At 40.1% G+C, this 20,283-nt stretch overlaps 2 protein-coding genes across 2 annotated transcripts in view; both read right to left on the bottom strand.

Moving 5' to 3' along the window:
- Window positions 1-20,283, bottom strand: part of VWA8 (von Willebrand factor A domain containing 8) — a 285,192-nt gene that overhangs the window by 231,549 nt on the left and 33,360 nt on the right. Inside the window, 2 exon segments of the mRNA XM_030565861.1 lie at window positions 10,191-10,301; window positions 13,400-13,530. Coding sequence (XP_030421721.1) covers window positions 10,191-10,301; window positions 13,400-13,530 — 242 coding nt within the window.
- Window positions 3,657-7,130, bottom strand: LOC115653118. The gene is made up of 2 exons (XM_030565872.1): window positions 6,128-7,130; window positions 3,657-4,235 (listed from the first exon to the last, which is right to left on the bottom strand). Exons 1-2 carry the CDS (start codon window positions 6,660-6,662, stop codon window positions 4,168-4,170), a joined length of 603 nt encoding a protein of 200 aa, XP_030421732.1. The 5' UTR covers window positions 6,663-7,130; the 3' UTR covers window positions 3,657-4,167.

Below are 20,283 nucleotides of genomic sequence, written 5' to 3'. Positions count from 1 at the left end.
TGTATTTGTCACCTTAATACAGAGAGACCATTTGTATGTATTTTTCTTTCTTTTTAAAACCCGTTGAAGTTTTTTTTTTACTGGGAAATTTCAGGGAAATTGAGTCTGTACTCACCAGGGAATTGGTGGGAGGAAGAAATCAGGGGGAGATCTGTGTGTGTTGGATTTGCTAGCCTGATTTTGCATTCCCTCTGGGTGAAGAGGAAAGTGCTTTTGTTTCCAGGACTGGGAACGGAGAGGGGGAGTCACTCTGTTTGGATTCACAGAGCTTGTGTCTGTGTATCTCTCCAGGAGCACCTGGAGGGGGGAAGGGAAAAAGGATTATTTCCCTTTGTTGTGAGACTCAAGGGATTTGGGTCTTGGGGGTCCCCAGGGAAGGTTTTTCAGGGGGACCAGAGTGCCCCAAAACACTCTAATTTTTTGGGTGGTGGCAGCAAGTACCAGGTCCAAGCTGGTAACTAAGCTTGGAGGTTTTCATGCTAACCCCCATATTTTGGACGCTAAGGTCCAAATCTGGGACTAAAGTTATGACAGGGGCAAGTAGGCTCCATCAGAAAAAACTTGAACTTGAACTATTGACAGGTGAGAATATAGGCAAAAAAGGCCTGAGTGTGACCTAGTAACAGGGTAAATGAATAGATTTGAGAACTTTATTTTGAACAGTTTTATTAATCAAACAGACCTCCAAGGAGGGATGGTACTGGATGGTACTCCTGTGTGTGGAGTTTAGGAAAGGAGCCCTTGGAAGGGGAAAACTGAGCCAGGATGCTGCAAAGCCACCGCTAACCAAAAGTGGGCACCAAGAAGGCAATATGTCCTGACAGGTTCTAAACAGATATAGTTTAAGCAGTACAAAAATTATCTGGAGACCAGCTCCTCTAACTATAAAAACAACCAAATATGAAAAAGAGGTCATTTGAATGTTTAAGTAATACAAAAAAATTCAGACTAATTACTTCACATGCAACATAATTAACACATGTAATAAATTACAGATGGTCAAGAGGTTATATAATTGTCTTCATAACAGCAATAATGGCACTTCTGGAGGCTTGTAACAGTCATTTAATGACTGAATAGAGAAATTAATGGCCATGGGCAAAGACAAGAAAACAATACTTGACTCTCATTACCTGACAGAAGCCAAGTAAGTGGTCATTAACCCATTATAATGTTTTTATTTTACACAATTTAACACAGAAACTAAGTATAACGTATGATTTGAGGTTTTCCATTATTTCACCGTAGTTTACTTTTCGCAGCTTTTGAAGTAATTTACCTGTCCAAAAGTAAATACTTTTTCATCCATCAAAAATATCCATTCCCAAATGCACCCATAGATACCATAATTTTCAAAAATATTCAACTTATTGTTTCATAATAAAAATATGCGGTTAAGTTTACTATTTCTGATCCATTAAGATCTCTCAAACTTCTATTTAAAAAAATCACATTTAAGATTATAACTTCATACTCAGATACTCCATGTAAAAAAACTACATTCAAATATGTATGCTTCTGAAACAACTAAGATGTCAGTTTACAGTATTTATTCTCTCTCTCTCTCTCTATATATATATATACACTAAACTTAGAGCTAGAAATAAGAACATTATCTTAACAGTCTACAGACAGAAGTTCGGCAAACTTTTGTAGTTCAGTGATCATGGAGCCTAATCTGGATTCACTATTTTAAAATAATTTCTGGTAACAGCAAGCTAGCGTTAGTTACAGTACAGTATTTAGTTACAATATAAGATTGTAGTACTAAATGTTGAAAAATGTCAGCGTTCAGTGACATCATTATGGCATGAGCTGTGCTACACAGAGCCTCACTTATCTTCAGCAGCTGAGAAATACACAGGGCTTTATTCTACCAGCAGAACTCAGGCTAAAGGCTTCTCTGACGTTCAGAATTTAAAGCTGCTCTCCATTTTCCACGGGCTCAGAAGCAGTAGGCTCTCAAATACAAGAACTCTGGGCTTGTCTACACTAAAAAATTAAGTTGACTTTATCTAATTCGACTTTGAGCCTCCAAATTAAGTAAGTTGATTGAGCATGTTGTGGACATACACACTGCCTCATAGCAGTGCATCATGGGTACCTATCCCGAAGTGCAACTTGCCGCAGTGTGTTTTGGGAAGTTTATGCAACGTCTCATGGGACCAAAACATTGTGGCAAGGGAGAATGGGAACATTGCGTCAGCATCTCATGATGCACTGTGCTCAACGGCAAACAAGCCAGTGATTTTCACACCTTAAAACCATCACGTGTACGCAAGAACCCCAGAAGCATGGAGCCTGCTCGGTGCACTCTTGCTGTAACCATCTCAAACACCTCACACCTTCTCCTGCAGTGTTTCCGGACCCAAAGTAGAGTCTGCCGCACAGAACACAGCAATGTCGTGCAAGCCATTGAAAAAAACAATTCATAGTTGCTGCTGGCAGCTGCACTCTGTTGAATGCCATCTCTGATACTGTGAAACATGCACTGACTGGTGAGACTGCATTGTTTTGCAGGTATTGGATGACGTGCAGTAGCTGCAGAACTTTTGAATGCAGAAGGTCACCTTCCAGGAATTTTGTGCAGAGCTTTCCCCTGCCCTGCAGTTCAGCAACACAAAAATGAGAGCTGCTCTGACAGTGAGAGGCAAGTGGTGATCGCTATTTGGAAGCTTGCAATGCCAGATAGTTACTGGTCAGTGGGGAACCAATTTGGAGTGGGTAAATCAACCGTGGGAGCTGCTGTGCTCCAAGTGTGCAGGGCAATTAATCGACTTCTGCTATGAAGGGTAATGAGTCTGGAAAATCTGCAGGACATAGTAGATGGTTTTGCTGCAATGGGGTTTCCTAATTGCTGTGGGGTGACAGATGGCACACATAGCCCCATCTTAGCACCAGACCACCTCACCAAAGAGTACATAAACTGAAATGGATACTTTTCAATGGTGTTGCAAGCTCTGATGGATCACAGGGGGCGTTTCACTGACATCAACATAGGATGGGTCGGAACGGTTCATGACACGTGCATTTTTAGGAACCCGGGTCTGTTAAAAGAGCTGCAATCCGGGACTTTCTTTCCAGACCACAAAATGAACATCGACAACATTGAGATGCCTATAGTTATCCTGGGGGACCCAGCCTACCTGCGCTCCCATGGTTCATGAAGCCATACACTGACCATCTGGACAGCAGCAAGGAACAGTTCAACTATAGGCTCAGCAAGTGCAGAATAGTGGTTGAATGCGCCTTTGGTCATTTGAAAGGGTGCTGGAAAAGTCTACTAATAAGGTTGGACCTTAGTGAAGAGAACATCCCCATGGTTATAGCTGCTTGCTGTGTGCTCCATAATATCGGTGAAAAAAAAGGGGAGGGGGAATTTTATGCACTGATGGGCAGTTGAGACAGATTATAGCCTTTTTGAGCAGCCAGACACCAAGGCAGTAAGAAGAGCACAGCAAGGGGTGCTGCGTATCCGCGAGGCTATGAAAAGCTGTTTCAGTAATGAGTCACAGTAATGTGAGCTGCTTGTCTGCACTGTGCTTTCCCAAACCTTCACCTGCCTTGTAGCACTGTCCCTGTAAAGCCAAACCCCCACCCAAGCCCACGCTTTTACCCAATAAAGAACATTTATTTCTCAAATCCATTTACTTTATTTAACAAACATAACTAAAAAGGGGGAACAGAAAATAAAGGTAACCTTGGGGAAAAGGGGTTGTAAAGTTGAAACGGGAGAAACATTTTCAGCTGTATAACATAAAACCACATTCCAGACCATCAAAGTCTGTGAATGGGCACTTTCTGTTCCTTGTACCCTCCGCCTGAGTTAACTGAAAGGGATAATGGACTTTTTGCCCACGCCTCAGGGAACCCTTGGGGGAGGGTTATTCTATGCCAGGCAATGCTGGCTGGCTGTCCACCAGGATCTACAAAGTGACTGTACCCTCCTGCTACTGTTCCTGCAGTTTAACCAGATGCCTCAACATGGCCCCTCATAATCCAAAGCATCTCAACCTGCGCCACACACTCTTGCTCACTGGAAGTTTTCCTGCTCTCCATGTCCATGTCTAACTTCTCAGACAGCAAAATCCTCCACGTTCTCAGCTCTGTCTCAGCTTTCCTGGAGGCATTCATTATCTCTGTGAACATGTCCTCCAGCTTTCTCTTTCACCTCCTTCTAATCAGTGAAAGTCTGCCTTCAGGTATTGATGACATGCCAAAGGACACATTTCCAGCTGTCAGTCATAGGAAAAAATAAAGGAGCCTGTCATAAACATACAGCTAAGGGTAGCATAAAATCCCTCTTTATCCTGTAAAGGGTTAATTCCTCTTTTACCTGTAGAGGGTTAAGAAGCTCAGATAACCTGGTTGGCACCTGACCAAAAGGACCAATAAGGGGAGAAGATACCTTCAAATCTGTGGGGGAAGGTTTTTGTTTGTGTCTTTGTTTTTGTTCTCTTTGAGTCAGTAAGGAACTAGGGCAGGAAAAATGCATCTCCTTAAGCATATCTGGACTAGGCATCTAGTATTGCCTAAATGGTAAGCAATAGCAAAGAAATGCATTAGGTCATGCATCTGACAAAGTGGGTATTCACCCACGAAAGCTCATGCTTCAAAACGTCTGTTAGTCTATAAGGTGCCACAGGATTCTTTGCTGCTTTTACAAATGCATTAGATTATCTTTTTTTTTAGCTTGTGAATTTTCCCTGTGCCAAGAGAGAAGTTTATCCCTCTTTTTGTAACTTTAAAGTTTTGCCTAGAGGGGAAATCCTCTATGGTTTTGAATCTTCTGTTATTCCGTAAAGTACTTACCATCCTGAGTTTACAGAGGTGATTCTTTTACCTTTTCTTTAATTAAAATGCTTCTTTTAAGAACCCGATTGATTTTTCATTGTTCTTAAGAACCAAGAGTTTGGGTCTGTGTTCACCTGTACCAACTGGTGAGGATATTATTCTCAAGCCTTCCCCAGGAAAGGGGGTGCAGGGCTTGGGGGAATAGGACTCCAAGCGGTCCTTTGCCCAATTCTTTGTCTAAATCACTTGGTGGTGGCAGCATTCTGTTCAAGAACAAGGTGGGACTTGTGCCTTGGGAAAGTTTTAACCTAAGCTGGTAAAAATAAGCTTAGGAGGTCTTTCATGCGATGCCCCTCATCTGTACCCCAGAGTTCAGAAAGGGGACAGAACCCTGACAGAGCTACTGGACATGAATAAAATATTTCCATAGCAAGGCTGTTTTCTTTTTAAAAAAAAAATAAAAAATGATTATACTAGGTGCAAGCCATAACATAATCAGAATCCGCAACCATTCACTATGCCATTTTGCTGCTCCAGTCATGGTGAGTAGGCCCCCCTGGGTCATGGGCGACCACACTTTTCATGAAGTTTATGGCAGGCTAATCTCAGGAGCAGAGGTAGCTAGACGAACAGCGGCCTTTCCCCACAGCACCAAGGGAAGCTGTTTACTAATGGGGTGCGGAGGGGGAACGTTTTCACTCCCAAATTGCGGAATCTCTCATGTCGGGCTCCAGTCCCCTGTCAGCCACTTTAAACTACTTGCTGATCCATGCCGAGCACAGTAAAGACACATTAGCGATCTGGAATGGGTGGGAGGGGGGCGGGGGAAAGTGTTCTACATGCCTTTTTTTTTAATTCTAAGAGCACTTTTACTGAGAACTTCCCGCATTTCCCCTAGGCAACCCTATGTGATATCAGTCTCCTGAGGGTAACAGAGGCAGAAAGGAAGGAGATGCTGCAAGCATCTGGATACAGACCTGGTCCTTATGCTGCTATGTTGTGTACCACAGTGATGCCAGCAGAATTAATTCAGGAGTTGCGTGGAAAAGTGTCCTACCATGGTGGAAGAAACAAGACTGCCCTGCCCAGAAAGCTTCTGCAAAGGATTGCAGAGTACTTCCATGAAAGCTTCCTAGAGATATCCATGGAGGGTTCCCAGGCTATTCCAGTTCACACAAATGCTCTTTTCCCAGGGCCACCCTCTGTGTAGCTGGAGTGGCCTCTTGTAAGCAGAGAGCCACAACACCACTTTTTTTCTTCACAATGAACCTACCATACCACTGAATGCGTGTGCCCACTAAAGTTTAACTGAACTTTGTAACTGTATACTTACCAGAGGTGCCTTCTAAAGCATCATGGTTGGCCACCGTGATGTCCTGCAACCCACAGAGCTCCAGGGTTAAAAATATTTCCTGGCTCTCAGGGAAAATGGATCCACCACTCATCTGTCTCCCATTCTCCTCCTCCTCCTCTTCCTCATACACCATATCGTTCTCCTTGTTGTCCCTAGACTCACACACCTGAGAGGTGTCCATGTTGCTTGTGGGGCTGCTGGTAGGGTCATCCCTGAGAATCACATGCAGCTCGTTGTAGAACCGGCATGTGTGGGATTCAGCACCAGAAAAACTGTTCATCTCCATTGCCTCCTGGTATGCTTGGCGAAGTTCTTTTATTTTCACACAGCACTGCTGTATGTTGCTCATGTAGCCCTTCTCCCCCATTCCATGAGCAATCATTGCATAGATGACAGCGTCTTCTCTGCTGAATCGGAGTTCTGCCTGCACAGACTCTTCTCCCCACACAGTGATGAGATCCACTACTTCCTGTGCAGACCAGGCTGGAGCATATTTGGGGCATGTAGTCTCCATGATTAGCTGTGCTCAAGCTGGCATAATCCCAATGCTGATCAAACACGAAATGGGAAATCAAAAATTCCTGGGGCCTTAGCAGGGACAGGGCTCTTTCCTGTGTACCTGTTTGCAGTGCAACAGAGTTGAGAATGCTCTCCAGACCGGTCACAGATGAGCACTGTGGGACACCATCTGGAGGCCCATAAGTCGAATTACACAACGCTGCATCTCCACTACCTCGCAGTCGACCCATGAAAATCGAATTAAGTGCTACGCCTCTCACAGAGGTGGATTACAGAAGTCGACATTAGAGGCAATTTAGGTCAGCATAAAGGACCTGGTAGTGTAGATACATACACTAACAGGTCGACTTAAGGCGGCCTCCTTCGACCTAACTTTTTAGTGCAGACAAGGCCTTAAATAGAATAGAATTAAAAATTTTGTTAAACCTAATGTTAAAATAATTATATAATACATAGGTTGAGAAAAGAGGTCTGTACTTAGATTACGCTGCTCTACAGCCAAAATGCTTCTGAAATAAATGTAGTCCAACTTTACTAATTCTGGGTCACTGAGAACAAAAATGATGCTTAAAATTGTTGATTGGCTCTAGTTTTCAAGATATGCTATTGGGTCAATATATACGACCCTTGATTTGGGAATGGCGGAGGATAAGTGAGTTATAAAGGGAAGGGATCTCAATTTAAACCAGAAATGACTAAAATACATCTTTAACTGGATCTATGAATAAATCTATGACTGGGTTTGGACAGTACTTGCTTTTTAGGCAAAACAATGAAGGATGCAATCTGAAGCTGGTATTGCATCATACATGATATGAATTGCATCATGTTATTCCTAGAAGTCATGGATGATGCAATCATAACGAAGCTTACATGAATCACTCTGCTGAACAAATTGCCCTATATCAGCTCTAGAAATCATACAGTGTCGTGCTCTCTTCTTTGTCAGTGTTTGATTTTGCAAAGGGACACATTTCTGTTTAGCCTAAGTGAGCAGAGATGCCTCATACTTGTGTGAACAGTGCAGATAACTTATGCTATGTTTGTGGTGAAGTGACTTTTGTATCACAAAAGCGCAGTATAACCACTAAGGTTAAGAAAGCCTATCATCTTTATTTTGGCTGCAAAATTGGAGATCAGGACAAGAGGTGGGCCCCACACATATGCTGCAACACTTGTGCAACAAATCTTCGCCAGTGGTTGAACAGGAAAAGGAAATCTATGCCTTTTGCAGTACAGATCATACCAGCAATTGTTACTTCTGCATGGTGCCTCCAGTTGGGAAAGGTGTGTCAAAGAAGAAAAAGTGGACTGTGCATTATCCAAACATTCCATCAGCTATACACCCAGTACCCCACAGAGAAGGACTGCCGGTTCCTGATGCACCAGAATCATTCTCACTTGAGTCAGACGAGGAAGAGGAAGAGGATGAAACTTCTGGTCCTGAACCATCAATGTCACAGGACCCACATTTTCTCCCATCCTCCTCCTCTGAACCACACCTCATAACACAAGGTGAACTGAATGACCTTGTCAGGGATTTGGAACTACCCAAGAGTAAGGCAGAGCTGTTGGGCTCCAGACTATAGCAGTGGAATCTTCTGGCAGGCTATCAGGCAAATGGAGCCCATCAATGCTTGCAGACTATTGTTGGACACTGACAAGAGATGCTCCATTTAATGAATACAAAAGACAAACCAAGAAGTGCAGAGTAGACACTGAATAGGACTAAACTATGTACATAATAGTTTTTTGCCTTTTGTTTCATAATAAATTTTAGTTATATAACCCTTTTGCTGATTTTTAAAGTGTTACATAAACAGGACAGGTGAAATATTATCATGTAAAGCAACCATAAACACATGAAAAGACCTAGGTTTACAATTTATGATTAAAACTCTACTATCTACATAATATACATAGACATAAAATGTAAAAACTTAAATATCTTAGAAACAGTAGCCAATCAGTTGTTTTAATTGTCATATTTGAATTCAGCACATCAAAATACATAATAAATATCACATTTTATCTCTGAAGCAGACGACTTCTCAAAAATTGTAGACCAGTGTTATCTACAAATATAAAGTTAGTTTTTAAAGTCATATATACATAGAATACATAATCAGCAATAACCCAAATTTAAGTGAATAGATTTAACAATACAGTTTAGATATTAGAATCAGAAAACTCGGGTACCTTACTCATGAAAAGTTGTATAGAGAATTGATTGTGGAAAGCGAAATATATCAATGAGTGGAGATTGTCCCTCAGTAATTGAGAATTAGGTTGGTTGCCCATTTAGAAAATACAATCCATGAGGGAAGTATTTGTCACTTTCCTGACTGTGCTTCTCATCGACACTCCAGATCATTCCTCCTGGTATTGCCGATAGAGTCTACTATAATCTTACCCTCAGGGATGCAGCTCAACTCTGATTCAGCTGTGCTAATGGAAGTAATTCACATCCAAAGTCTATTGTATACATTATTTTATATTTTCCTTTTGGGGTATATTTCAAGACAGCCTACATAAAGCCTCCTCTATTTTGAAACAATTCATACTTTGTGGAACACACAAACTACGGAAAACTAGTGTCTGGCTTCTAGAATGTTTTGCATTTATATCGCAAGTTACATCTGAGAAACTCAAAAGCACTCTATAAGTATAAATTAAGATTTAATGCACCTGTGTGAGGAGTATAATACTTTTATTACTAAAAGGTCACTAGTTATGGTTTTATACACAGTAACACATTATGGTTTTATACATAGTAACATGGCACATAAGTTTACTTACCACCAATTAAAGTTTAGGTTACAAAAGCTTTATTATTGTAGGTAGAACATGAGTATCGAAATTCACGCTCCTAATGAACACAGTTCTATTTAAAATTCATATATCCATGTACCAATAAGTTCATCTCATTTCTCTTTAAGGGCTGAAACATGGTACTTAAGTATGTGTGTAACTTTTAAGCATATTAGCAGTGTCACTAACTTCAGTGCTTAAGTACTTTGCTAATTTAGGGTCTCAAGCCATGTTTACACTTATCGGTAGATCGGCACTGCTGCCATCAATGCAGCGGTGTGCAGCTAGAGAAGATCTCCTAAATCAATCACAGAGCGCTCGCCGGTCGACTCCGGTGCTCCATCTCTCTGAGAAGAGTAAGGTAAGTTGGCGGGAGAGTATCTCCCATCGACACAGCACAGTGTAGACACCGCTGTACGCTGACCTAAGCTACATCAACTTCAGTTATATTATTCACTTAACTGGAGTAGTATAACTTGGGTCAACTTACTGCAGTAATGTAGACAAGGCTTCAGTGCTGAAGCATTTTCAAAAGCACCAAAATCAAGTGGACAACATAAGCCTTTCTGTCTATAGAAAAAAGCATCTTAAATCAGTATTTCTAGAATCCCGATTTGCAACTTCAAATGTATTTCTTTTTTATTTTTCAGACTGCAATTTCCTTTGGAATAGCTGTAAACAGTAAGAAATTTGGGATGTGATAGCAACTTGCCTGATCAATATAAAAAGCAGTCCCAGCTCGGATCTCTCTGCGCTGTTTCAGATCCGTTTCTGTGGTATCCCTTGATAGTGCAATATACTCAACCTCTCGTTTGGTCAGCTCCTGTGGGCAGTTGTGAGAAATTATTACAGAGCCCTAGGCTGCAACACAGTAATTTAAAGTAACTCTGAACAAAAATTTAATATCTCTTAGATTTAACATGTTTACAGCGTGTTTCTTCCTCACAAATAATAGTTTGAATTTTTGCTCAATAAATTTTTATACTCCCCAAAGGTGTTCTAAAAATCATAACAACCAGCTATAAATTCTCTAACCTGAACAGCTGAGCCCTGTAAAATGCTTTATCTCCAAGATGACTTTCTAGTAGTGGCCACTGAAAAACAATGAGTCACATAAGCAAAAATTCACAAGTTTCCTATTAAGTTCAATAGGAGTCATATAAGTTCCCACTGTCGCTGTTCAGTGATGTTAATATTGTTACTCAGAAAAATAACCACTGAGTTTAAACATCCGTGTGAGTATGTTGAAGAACTACGTTTTTCCCCTATTGAATCGTGCTGTTATTTTTTGTAAGCTTTTTGGAGCAAGAACTGCTTTTTTGTTCTGTGTTTAAACAGCGCCTAGCACAATGGGGTCCAAATCCATGATTCGGCTCCTGGGTACTATGTATTTATTATTTAGATTAGTAACTAAAGTTTTAAAACTGGAAATTTCTCTATAAGAGGAAAAAAATGGGTTTGTGCCATTTTGCTGCTTTATGAAATAGGTCTGAATGTCCCCCCTTATGTTTGTATCCTACTTGTTTTTTTTTAACCTCAGAAATAGCAGGAATGTCAAGCCTGGCGGGTCAGGTCTCCTGTTCTTCTGTAGGCCTTAGTGGGGACTCAGAGATACACACCAAGAATGCTCTCAGTTCTTGGCTGAAAGTGTGTTGCATCTTTACCAGAACTTTCTTCCCAAACAGTTCATTTGAACATTTGTAAGCAAACCAAGCTGTGATGTTTCACTTCATATTCTTTATGAAAATATGCTTATGATATGAATATGACATAACTGAGATATACTTTTTGCAAGATGGCTCGTGTAAGATGTCATTGGAAAGGTTACGATTTACTGAATGTGATTATCCAATTTGTATGCCTGTTACACTTCTGTATCTGAAGTTAGAATTATTGACTATGTATCTGTATTTTAAATGTGTTACTTTGGGTGTCACCCTCAACTAGTCCTTCAGGTACAACAATGGAAAAGCCAAACAGTGTTAATGGCCCATTAGCAATGACAATGGGCTGTGAAAGAGCTTAGTCTTCCCGTGGACACTCCAGACAGCCTACGAGTAATGGCTGCTACAACCCTGCAGAGACATGGATCTGAGTCACCTGGTACTGGACCCACCCCTGGGAATGCCAGTGTTCTTCCACTGGGAGACAAAGGGTTTCTGACATACTCAAGAGCTATATAAGGCAGGGGAATGATATCATCGTAGTTCTCCTCTGCCTCCCCACCCAAAGAAATACTGAACAACACCTAGACGCAAGACCGGAACTGAGGAGAGAAGGGTTGAACCCAGGCTGGGAGGGTGTCCAGTCTATGATTGGAAATACCTGAAGTCTCAAGCTGCAGGCCAGTGCAGCTGCCTTTCAAGACTTTCCGTAATCTACCTGTAACAATATCTAGGGTGAGAAATTACAATTTGTAACCAATTTCTTTAGTGAAACAAGCTTAGTTTGCGTGTTTTGATTTATTTGCTTAGTAATCTGCTTTGTTTTGTTTGCTACCCCTTTAACCACTTAAAATCTGCCTTTTATAGTTAATAAACATATTTCTTGTTTATAATATAACCCAGTCTCTGAAATTCATAACTGGGGGGGGAGTCGGGAAGGGGGAATAGGCTGTACATACCTTCCTCCACATTGAGGGAGGAGACAGATTTCATAATATACCTTTGGGTCTGCACATCAAGGGAGGTGGACACCTGAGTGCTGGGGCAAGTCCTTTAAGCTGGGTCCTCAGACCTCATCTCAATGTCTGTGTCGTTCTGCAGTTGGGTGTGGTCCTGCTTGTGTATGTGCTGGAGGAGGCTTAATAGCCTGGCTCAGTAAGTCAGGTCAAAAGGGTGCACTGGTGTGCAAGTTCAGTGGTATCTCAGCACATCAGGTGGCATCTCGAGGGGGGGCAACCCATCACACAAACATAAAATATTTTTACACAATTGTATCCAGTCGGAAGACAGGATACTGAGCTAGATGGACCTTTGGTTTGACAATGTATGGTCATTCTTATGTATAACTGTCATTTAATTACTTTTCATTTCCCTAACATCTAGTAAGTTACAATGATACCAGTTGTCTTATGATCCATACGATTTCCCAGGACAGATGCAATTTGCATTTCTAATGTAAAAAAAACAAACAAACAAAAAATATAGGGCAAGGAAAATGCAAGTGGGCTTTCTTTATACAACATGAGGAAGCATAAAAAGGCACATTGTGGTAGATTTCAGAGTTAATGGATGAAGCCACACACCCATGGTTCATAGTGGGGTGGGAAGGATACCTCACACATGGTGCAGTCACAAGACCTCCAGCAGATCTTTTAGGTCCAGTGGGTGGGTGCCACACCTTCCTTCTTTTCCCCCGGGGGACAGGGGGATAAAAACAAATGCACACCTCTATCTAAACACTATGAGGAAAATCTGCAAGGGAAACCTCAGAGTATTCCTTCCCTCAACCCCTTCCCTCAGTTTTTCCATGGAGGAAGCAGTGTGGCTCACTGTCCAACCCTGATATTCTATGATTTTAATACAGTATGCAGAGATCTTGATTCTGAAAGGTATGAAATACAAAGAATAGACTATTTTTCCATTTGTGATCACATATGGTAACACTTTTTCCACTGGTTTTTTTTAGTAACATTTAATTGATTAAGCAAAAAACATATTCACTTAAATGTTTGTACTTTTTATTCATTGTAAAATAAAAATCAACCTTTGAAAAGCATGTGCATGGAATTAAGTTCGTTGGCAACTAAGTAACATGTCATATAAGCTTTTCTAATATTACCTCTTACAATTCAACAAGTAATAGAATACATACACACACACACACATGCATGCGCACACCCACACACAGACACACAACAACTACATAATCTTAACTACTTCAATTCCTCATTAATATAAACAAAGTTTTAAAATGTACCAGGTACTGCATGGCAATAGAGCGTCGAAGGGGTCCAGGGGGCCCTATAAGAAAAACATCTTGCCCCAAAAGATCTTTTTGCATTATCCATCTTAGATGTTGGACTACAGACTGGGCCAAATTGTCTGACACTGTAAGAAAAAAATATATAAATTAACTCTAGTCTAAATTATGCAGCTTTAAACAAATATTATTAAATGAGGTTGATGGCCAGTACGGATTACTGACATCGTACTCCTTGTTTATTTAGACTTTAAAATTGAATACATACATAAATAAATCCAAAGTTGAATAACTCAAAAGCAACTAATTGTGCACATAGTCTCTATAACTACATATCTACCCTACATACCCTCATTCTCACTGCCTCACTCCATTCATTTGTTTGTTAAATTCATGTCACAGTTTGTCTCAAATCAGCTTTTAAACTCTTCAGGGAAGGGACTGTCTCTTATTATGAGTTTGGTTCAGTACCTTGCACAATGTGGCCCCAGTCTTGACTACTGTAACATGAACAATAAATTATTACTGTTATTAGAGAAACAGGACTTATCTAGCCTATATTTCATTGCTTTCATACAAAATGATATTTAATAAATGTTTGCACCAGATCAAGTAGCTTAAGTTGTAGTGACAAATAAGGTCTAATTTGCTATGTTTTTTTTAAATCAAATTCTTCTACACATTTTAATCTACTATAATACAGATAAGTGGCTATGCAGAGTTAAAAATTCTAAGTCAAATCTTAGTACTTCAGTCTTCTATAATATGCAGTCTCCAAAGACACATTGACAGTTAACAGACTCAAAGTACATCCACTGGCTCTACATTAGAGTTGCTGTAGTCAGGAATGGAAGTATACCAGAAAAATACTACTTATCCTGTTAATTTACATTCCAGTATACTGCTCAAAGCATAAATCAATACAGTTGACATAGTTTTTGACTTGTGTTTCTGCTTACTCTCTGATATGCAAAATTTGGTAATTCAGAATAGATTTCCCAATCATAAATAAAAATTAACAAGATTCTTCTGTGTCTTATTTTCATTCTTCCTATATGTTTTGCAGCAGCCTTTTATCAAACAGTCAAATCTGCTTACAGTACATTACTAGAGATAGTAATGGATTTACAAACAAAAAAAGTGCCCAAAACATTTGATAAAATTAAAAAACAAAAACAAAAATATGTTCAAAAGCAAATGGTTTCTATGAATGGTTATACCACCACCGACTATACCAGTCAATCTCTCTTGTAGACAGAAACTGTCACATAAGATTTTGTGCCTTCCACAGCACATCCAATTCTCACCTCAGCATACTCCCAAATTAGCTTCCAAGGCAAAAGCAATACAAAAGTTAGCCTATTCTTTATCTCCCACATGCCACTGAAGAACTCCCCTAGGATCCTAAGTGTTGGGAAAGCTACTGGCACCGAGTCATACAAAATAATTAGCCATTAGGTACAGCACATGTTTCCTCTGTGACTTGCCACTGCGGCAGACTGTGAGAGTGTTTAGAAAAGGCAATAAAGGAACACAGAAATAAGGCAGGGATGAACAAAGTTCTTTCATCTTTTCCTTCTAATCAGAGAGGACCTTGCAAGGCAGTGGGTGAAATCCTAGCACCACTGAAGTTAATGAGAATTCAGCCATTGACTTCAGTGAAGCAAGGATTCCTCCCAGGGCCTTTAGCACTTGGGAGTCTGACACTGAACACATCATGTTGTCCTTATACAAGCTCCCAAAATGTAAAAAGACTGTCACATATCCAACTGGCATAACTTTTTTCACACAGGTTCCACTGTCTCCATCCATGGAGGCAGACGATTCTTGTAGATTGCAGAGTTTTTAAGGAAGGGTGTGGTCTGAGCCAGATGGTTAAGCTGAACCATGAATTCAGAGTGGGCCCTCAGAAACAACAAGGAATCAAACACTGAAAAACCAGGATGTGAAACAGTAAGAGGTCTCGAAAAATCTAAGGGTTACCACATCTCCCTTGACTTAAAAAGATATCAGGCTATCTTCACACTATCTTCATTCCACACAATCTGCCTCAGAAAAATCCTCCCCATCTTTTGGCCCAGAACAATCTCAAACCAAGACTTATTCACACAGTGCTACCATGAAGATATGAGCACTATCATTACCAGGAGGCGCTGGAGATGGATTGGCCATGTTTTGCAGATGGAAACTGATTCCATCACAAGAATAGCAGTAAGATGGACACCTGAAGGCAAGCAAAAATGAGGCTGCCCAAAAACAACATGGTGAAGCTGAGCTGAAAAGTCTGGGGCACAGCTGGGGAACCACTGAAAGACTTGCCAAAAACAGACATGAGTGGAGGAGCTTCGTCACTGCCCTAAACAGTCAGTAAGAAACAGGAACTAATATGTAGGACCACTTTTTTCTATGCAAGCCCAGTAGGAGCCACAGAATAGAGCTATCTGCTGTCCTCTGAGATAATTGCTGTGTGAAAGTCTTTGCAGAATCAGGACCTAAAGCAGGGATCAGCAACATTTGGCACGCAGCCCTTCAGGGAAATCCACTGGCGGGCTGGGACGGTTTGTTTACCTGCAGCGGCCACAGTCAATTGCACCTCCCACTAGTCACAGTTCGCCATTCCAGGCCAATGGGGGCAGTGGGAAGCAGAGGCCAGCACATCCATCGGCCCGTGCCACTTCCCACCGCCACCATTGGCCTGGGACAGCGAACCACAGCCAGTGGGAGCTGCGATCAGCTGAACCCACAAAGGCTCAGTGGATTTCCCTGATGGGCCACATGCCAAAGTTTGCCGATCTCTGGCCTAAAGCTTCAGAAGGATATTCCTTAGACAACTTCAGATGCTAGTGATGTACCCAAGCCTTGCAGAACAAACAAAGAAATTTGATCTTGAAAGATAAGTAATACACAAAGTGATTTTCTAATGTCTGGCTTTCATTTTTTATTTATTATACTTTATGTGTATTTACTGGCTGGGGGGATGATCCAGTCATTTTGATATTGTTATGAAAAATAAATTCTATATGCTCACCCAGAGCACAAGATGAGCATATATATGTTTTATTAACCTAAATAAAATGCAACAAATTAAAAATAGATACAAATTATTTATCATTTCAACTTACCTAGATATTCTGCTAATCATCTCTTGCCCTAAAGATAGCATTTTGAACCTATTCATTTTAAAAGCATTTTAATTCAACTTTAAAAGTTAATCACATTTCTTGTATGAAAAGCATCTGTTTCAAGTATTTGGGTGAGGAGGGTACACTACAAGACAGCATACAAAACTACTGCATGTTGTTCAAATTAAGATTCTCAGTGCAGAATAAAAAACTTCAACATTTAAGCTGGATATGTTGACCTGCCATCCAGGAAAACCACTAAAGGCTCGATCCTGCTTCCACGGAAGGCGACCAGATTCCCGGCACTGATTTCAATGGGAACAATATTAGGCCCTAAGCATAAATTGTTTAAAACAATATACACATTTGTATTAACAACCAAAGGGAACAGACAATTCAAGTAAGTGCTTTTAAACAACAGGTTATTTATGGACACATAAATGATAACATTGTTTATTCCATCTGGTGTCACCATACAAACATATCTATGCTGGAAAAATATTTTCTTCAAATTCAATCTGCATTGCATACATAACACACACACATAGTGGAATTCTGAAAAATAAATTCCCCACAGAGAATAACAGAATGTTGGGAATCATTAAGAAAGGGATAGGAAAGAAGACAGAAAATATCATATTGCCTCTCGATAAATCCATGGTACGCCCACATCTTGAAAACTGAGTGCAGATGTGGTCACCCCATCTCAAAAAAGATAAATTGGAAAAGGTAGAGGAAAGGGCAACAAAAATGATTAGGGGTATGGAACGGCTTCCATATGAGGGCAGATTAAAAAGACTGGGACATTTCAGCTTGGAAAAGAGACGACTAAGGGGGGATATGATAGAGGTCTATAAAATCATGACTGGTGCAGAATAAACGAATAAGGAAGTGTTATTTACACCTTCTCATAACACAAGAACGAGGGTTCACCAAGTGAAATTAATAGGCAACAGGTCTAAAACAAACAAAAGGAAGTATTTCTTCACACAACTCACTGTCAACCTGAGGAACTCTTTGCAGGAGGATGTTGTGAAGGCCAAGACTATAACAGTGTTCAAAAGAGAACTAGATAAATTCACAGAGGATAGGTGCATCAATGGCTATTAGCCAGGATGGGCAGGAATGGCATCTCTAGCCTTTGTTTGCCAGAAGCTGAGACTGGGTGACAGGATGGATCACTTGATGATTACCTCTGAAGCACCTGGCATTGGCCACTGTTGGGAGATAGGATACTGGGCTAGGTGGACCTTTGGTCTGATCCAGCCTGACTGATCTTATGTTCTTAATAGTGTGAAACTTTCTGAGGGAGACTTTGGGAAATTTAAAAAAGCTTAATTATAACACATAGTTCAAGAAGAGAGGGCTCATGCAGAAAATGAGAAAAACTGAACTACCAAGAGATTTTTATTTATAATTGCTGGAAAAGTATTTGCTTTTAAAAATATAACCACAAATGTAAAACTGTTTTAATAAATAAACCTATCCTAAAAATTTTAAGACACAGACCATAGAATCATAGATGATTAGGGCTGGAAGGGACCTCAGGAGATCATGTAGTCTAGTCCAACCCCCTGCTCAAAGCAGGATCAATCCCCAAATCGCCCCCTCAAGGATTGAACTCACAACCCTGGGTTTAGCAGGCCAATGCTCAAACCACTGAGCTATTCCTCCCCCCTCCTTGAAAGGCATTAATTACGTCCTTTAACCTGTTTTATGAACTTGTCCCTTTTGCATTTTTATTATGACTGCTCTTCAATAAGAGGGTTACAATATCCATATATGATAATGTTTTAAGTAGGTAGGAAATCTTGCTGTAAAACTAAATTCTTCAATTTTCCAAATCATGCATTAAAAAGCATGGCTAAGGCAGCTGTCATGCAGAGTGACTGTGAATGCCTCTGGTGTATTTCACAGTAATATGTGTAGCCAGTTCTATTTTTAGGATGGCCTCAAGAAAAAAACTTGGGTCAGACTTAAAAGCAGTGCCAGAAATAGAAACAAGATTTAAGAATGTACAGCAACATCTGCAAAACAAACTGTCATGCAGAATAGAACATAAATGTTGCACGGCATACAAGAAAATTCTAAAGTCTCTGGGGCATTCCCCCATGGATTTAATGTACTCCAGTGCACTTATGTTCTCCTGGTCGCTGTATTTACCCTGGAGTATTAATATCCAGAAATACTGGTTTTTAAATTCCGACAAAATTTCATAATTTCCTTTTTTAGGGATAATGACACCATAGGCAGAATTCCTTACTGACATATTTAGTAGACAGCAGCTGGGAAAATGTTTCTTTGCTTACTCGTTCCAAATCATTCTGTTAGCATGCTGATTAAAGTTCTATCAATTAAAATACATTTTGTAAAGAACCAAAAGTCAGTACATTGACTCTTTCTAAAATCAATCACAGGCAATATGTTTCAAATAAATGTTGAAAAGTCATCAAGGAAAGTATACTCCTAGATAGTTTCTCATGACACTACCTCTCTTGTTTTTCCAGAAATTATTTTTATACTAAAATTTAACTTCTATATATCATTGATCCTCTCGATACATATACTCTCTATATTAACCATGTATAAATTATGAACTTATTATTGTACATACAACCTCTCCTCTCCTCCTTGTACTTATGCATTACAGTTCAGTCCATAATTAGGTGATCACATTTTTTCTACACTTTCTTTAGCAACATATACTGCACAAGTGCATCTAACTTATATTATTTGTTGTGTAATTACTCTATGTTCATTGTCACAATGACCCAGTATATCTATATTGACTTACACTTTTTGTATGGTTATATTCTCTTATCTATCACCAACGTAGAAGTACTATACATTTATTTTATCGCCAACAGTAAACCTTTTTGTAAGGTGAAATTTACAGGTTGAGGCAAACCAGTTGAATGTTAGATTGCATATATATGCCACAAAATGTTCACTATTATTCAGTGTAGCTCTATTAGCTTCACTGGAGGTAAGCTGATTAATACCAGCTGAGGATCTGGCACTATATTTTTATTTTGAATCTGTAAGATGTTGTAAAAGAAGAGTTTGCAGTATACTCTGTGTAAGTTGCAACACAGAGTCCTGTGGCACCTTATAGACTAACAGACGTATTGCAGAATAAGCTTTCGTGGGTGAATACCCACTTCTTCAGACCCACTTTACAGATCCAGACTTACACAGCTACCACTCTGATACTTGACACTCTGTGTAAGTTATACACTAGAACACATCAGGCACACACAGAATAGTTCACAGTATTACAAGTTGCTACGCTTGTGTATCTGATGGAAAGAAAGTGTGTGATATTATATTGTATAATTTGAGAAGCAGGCGGAAACCTTACAAAGTGTGAATGCATTGCTTATAAATTAAGCAGTTAATCCTGAGCATGAGAATCCTCAAAAATACTTAAAATACAGTCTTTGAAGCAAAGGGTGGCTGTCGCTCCTTGTTCTTCCTAAGATGTCAAAATTGGTTATCCAGCCAAAGATACAACCCAGCCCACTAATGCTTGGATTTGCAGAATGTACCAACCCTGCCCCCACAGAAAGGGTGAAAGCCACTGAAAGAGACTCTAGGCAGTATCTCCTAGAAAATCTCTCTGTTCCAGATACAGTGAATTCCATAATTCTGGAAGACACATTTTCCTTCATATCTACCATCTTTATGGAAGCAGGCAAAGAAATTTACTCCCAACAAGACAACATCCACTCCCAAAGGAGCAACATAACATACTAGATC

Source organism: Gopherus evgoodei, chromosome 1 (genome assembly GCF_007399415.2).
Source record: "Gopherus evgoodei ecotype Sinaloan lineage chromosome 1, rGopEvg1_v1.p, whole genome shotgun sequence".
NCBI classification, from domain to species: domain Eukaryota; kingdom Metazoa; phylum Chordata; order Testudines; family Testudinidae; genus Gopherus; species Gopherus evgoodei.
The sequence above is the reverse complement of the archived record's forward strand: the minus strand, read 5'-3'. Positions and strand labels throughout refer to the sequence as shown.

Coding starts and splice junctions, on each gene's coding strand:
- LOC115653118 (XM_030565872.1), bottom strand. CDS start 6,662: ATGGAGACTACATGCCCCAAATATGCTCCAGCCTGGTCTGCACAGGAA. Junction 4,236..6,127: donor TGCTTTAGAAGGCACCTCTG/GTAAGTATACAG, acceptor TATGACTGACAG/CTGGAAATGTGTCCTTTGGC.